This window comes from Opisthorchis viverrini (assembly GCF_000715545.1).
Source record: "Opisthorchis viverrini unplaced genomic scaffold opera_v5_335, whole genome shotgun sequence".
NCBI classification, from domain to species: Eukaryota; Metazoa; Platyhelminthes; class Trematoda; order Opisthorchiida; family Opisthorchiidae; genus Opisthorchis; species Opisthorchis viverrini.
Genome location: NW_008751990.1, coordinates 74,010 through 77,910, shown reverse-complemented (window position 1 = coordinate 77,910; position 3,901 = coordinate 74,010). Strand labels below are relative to the sequence as shown.

General features: G+C 47.0%; 1 protein-coding gene across 1 annotated transcript in view; it reads right to left on the bottom strand.

Moving 5' to 3' along the window:
• T265_10077 (hypothetical protein) overlaps positions 1-516 on the bottom strand; it is a gene marked incomplete at both ends in the record, with an annotated part of 8,872 nt that extends 8,356 nt beyond the window's left edge. The window contains one exon of the mRNA XM_009176345.1: positions 377-516. Within this exon, the coding sequence (XP_009174609.1) occupies positions 377-516 (140 nt within the window). The remainder of the gene's footprint in view (positions 1-376) is intronic.
• Positions 517-3,901: the final 3,385 nt, after the last annotated feature.

The window sequence follows — 3,901 nt, the reverse complement described above, 5'->3', positions numbered from 1 at the left end:
GTGGTATCTGCGTGCTTTAGGAGCGTAAGGTTGGTGATACCAGCCTCAAGAGGGACGGAAGGAGACAACGATTAAGATCGTGGGTGGGTTAGATGCTTGTTGATCTCCAGTCGCTGGAGGCAGTCAGTCATGGTATCAAATCTAATTTTAAGTTGTGGGATATCAGGAAGCATTGGATCGGAATCTGTGGATGTAGTGAGTGTATAGAGAGGGACAGGACTAACAGGGTGACTGAAGTAGGTCTCATGGATTTCGTTCTCCATTTGAGCTAGCTGCTCCAGGCTATGGTCATCAACGAAAGCACTGATGAAGGAGGACACGGAGAAAGGGAGTTTAACGAGCCATAGTTACGCTATGATTTCCACCGCCGGCTTACGGCCGCAGAAAAGACTGCGCATATGACAAAGCAGTTGTGACGGCATCTGTCAACAAGTTGGACTGTGGTGAATAAATCTCGTAATCTCTTATTTCCAGAATAACCCATCCGGATGATGACGGACGCTCGAAGAGCATCATTGGGATTTTCCTTGGGGATATCTTCCAATAGATTTTTTTACTTCTGTTGTTACATCACTGGGAGGATGCTGGATGACACGCGGAAAGCGAGTGGCCTCGGAAGTGATCGCCGGGAATTAAAAACATTCTCGACCTAGTGAACCACACCCTGGGATTGTGTGGATTATAGCCTCCTAAACGGATGCTAATTACATTCCCGGTTAAATCCGACGAGGCAAAGCGTGCCTACATATTGGCCGGGCAAAAACACGACTACCTGAGAGGAAAAGTTGAAAATTATCCAGGAAGACTCAAGCCCACCAAATTTGTGGCGGCCTAACTGCCCAATAAGTTACTTTGTCAGGAGTGTGCGGCAAAGAACCCAAAATGATAACGCTATGTTGAGTAAGCAATGATACAGGGGTCGGCTGGAAAAGACTCACTGAAATTGTTCTCTTTATAATAGTTCCTCGTCGGCTCAGGTCGGCGAATGAACAATAATCCAATCGTGGTTATCCAGAGGCACACTTCTAAACAATTCTAATATTTAACTGATTCCGAAGATAGACTGAGATGTCTCCCTAACGGGGCTCGCCCCTGAATCTCACGAATGACGGCTCTAGGCACGAGCGAAATCAGAAATGTAAGCTTGCAGAGTAAGTGTCCACATTTGTCTTCCGTGAAATAGTGCGAGTGCCCGTTTTTGTTTTTTCGTGTTCAAACAAAAAAACCTTTATGAAATCGGCAAAATACGTAATGTTGTAATATAAGGAAAATAAAGGCAGAAAAATATACACTCCCTATTGATCAGTTAGCTCTTTAGGCTGACCTCCTCTCCCGGTACTCCTGTAGAGAGTAACCCCCGTGTTTTACCCCTCCTGATTCCGGCTTGTGACTTCTGTTGATCCGAATCCGATGTATTCCTTATTTCTTTGTTCATGCATCCGATTCACTTTTCACATCAAATATTCCGGTTAAGTTGTTAATGCGTAAACTGGATCCAGTTTAATGCATCGGTTGAATGAATTCGCCGCGGCACACCACACCTTCATGTTATGTATCCCATTTAATTTATTGGCATCATTTGGGCAAGCTGAACAAACCCTCCGTTTCCGGGTTGCTTGTTTAGTCACCTACTGTCCCCTCCATAACTGCGATGGACTTTAGGTTATCTTTTACTAATGAACTCTATAACATCTGATATCCTGTCACACGCACAAGGCCTTATCGATCTCATCGAGTTCCTCCGCCCTCCAAGTTTTGATCTTCGGCAGAATCTGTTCCGGAAGCCGCTTATGCAGGTTATTCACTCCACCTGGACTCTGCTTTGCATCCGCTTTGATCCCCAACTGAGCCAAATTACCCGTGATCCTACATCGGCATTATTCTACCTGTGTGAGGCTCCTTGGCTAACCTGAAATAACGCTAGCAACAAATTGACACCTCCTTTATCCGATCACATCAATCATGGCGTCCGTTGCGGAGCTGTCCAGAGATCTGAGCTTGTCAGCGTGATGATGGCATGGCACCGCTATGCCCATCCTGATGCACCTGCATTCTCTGGATTGCTCATCCCACCCTCTAGATACCCTAGCTGCGAATGCGAACAAACCTGCCTGACCAGTCCCCCAACCCCACTCTCGGATTAGACCATCTCGGTGCATTTCGGTTTATCAGCCCCACACAATCAACGATTTTCTCTACATTTCTCGTTCCTCACCCTTCCAAGAAAATTTTATATCGATTCCGCTCGATTGGCACCGCCAGTGAGTCGATCCAATTAAACTGTACGCCATGGTTCTACTGGGCAAGTTACAATTTATACTCATTGTGAATTTCTTAACATTATCATTCGGCAACACGCTTCTCTTGACGCTTAAAAGTAACTGAAATGTAAGATCACGCAGCCACAGTAGCGTAGCCCACTATAGTCAAACCGAATAATTTAAATCGAAACAGTGTCGAATTTGGTCTGGATTTGATTTCCCAACTTGTGGGTGGCATACCTTCGGGCATGCTCATACGTTTACAGTCAGAATGGGGCGTGACTTGGGGATTTGCGGCCAGTAGAGATTCCGCGAAATGGGGCCAACGTTATGAACAGTGAGGAGTAGTCGATAAGATAATGATAACAGGTTTCTTTCGCAACTTGTAAGGAACAATGAGCATGAGGTCCGACTAATTCAAAGACTCGGTCGGTTGACATGACCTAAAACTGGAAAACCACTGCTGGCCACCAGCGACCCTGGGCGATTGGGTAAATGGCCGGGGTAACAACGGGATAAAGTGGAGTTGGAGATGCGATAATTCGAATTGAGAGAACATGGCAAGTTTAGTCTCAAAAATATGGTGCAATCTGAGAACAAGCAGACTCACTGCTTGTACCGTTGTAGGAAAGTTAAGTGCTGGGGTTAGGTTGAGGAAGGACACAAAGGTGGTTGGATTCGAAAGAGAAGTCCAACAGGTTAGAATGAATGTCGTGGTGGTGGTTGGGGTCAATGAAATAGGCAATTAGGTTGGGGTCAATGAATCGCATAGGCAATTAGGCTCGTTTTGTAGGAGGAATGGAACAGTTGCGGGTGTGATATCAAACTGAATATGGCAGTCCCGTGCCATCATTGGCCTGACATGTTTCAGTTTTTGGACAGCCCCGTCACGTTTGAAATGAATCAGCTGGGGCGTGCTGTTCATTGGGCAGCGGTATTCATTTCAGCCTGGTCGAGGAAACAGGCTGGAGCGAAACTGATATGGGATTGTAGGTTTTCTTGGTCCGCTTGATGATCCCGGAGTTGTAGATCGTAGGCCAGGTAGAGTGGGTATCAGCTAACCAGGTTGTCCAAAACGGGTACTTCCGAAGTTCGAAGCTTGGGAAGATGATGGGATGGGATGAGATCCGCAAAACATGGTGAATGTGTGGGGATATAAAATGGGATAACACTTTGGGTCCAAATCCCGCTCTGCCGGTCCGATTCTCTCCTCCTCGGCGTGGTCTACCGTAGCACTTCGATTCCCCTGCGGATGACCAATTCCTCATACAAACCATTGAGCAACTCTCCTCCAACCACCACTTTTTTCATCTCCTGTTGGTAGGTGACTTCAACGCCCCAAAGGCCTCCTGGATGGAACTCCAGCGTGTCGAATAAGGCGGACTTTTCCCAGCGGCGCTGTTTGGAGTCATTCAGCAGAGCGCTTGGACCCAACATGTCGTTGCACCCACCAGATACCGCGCAGGTCAACTACCATCCTTCCTGCATTTGGTCATCACCAACGAAAGACACTTCGTTGATCAGGTAACAAACAACGCTCCACGGGGACACAGCGACCACTGTGTGCTGACATTTGATTTCATCTGCTACTGGGCCAGGAATCCCAAACCTCAAAAGTGGTTTCGAGACTTCTGCCGTGC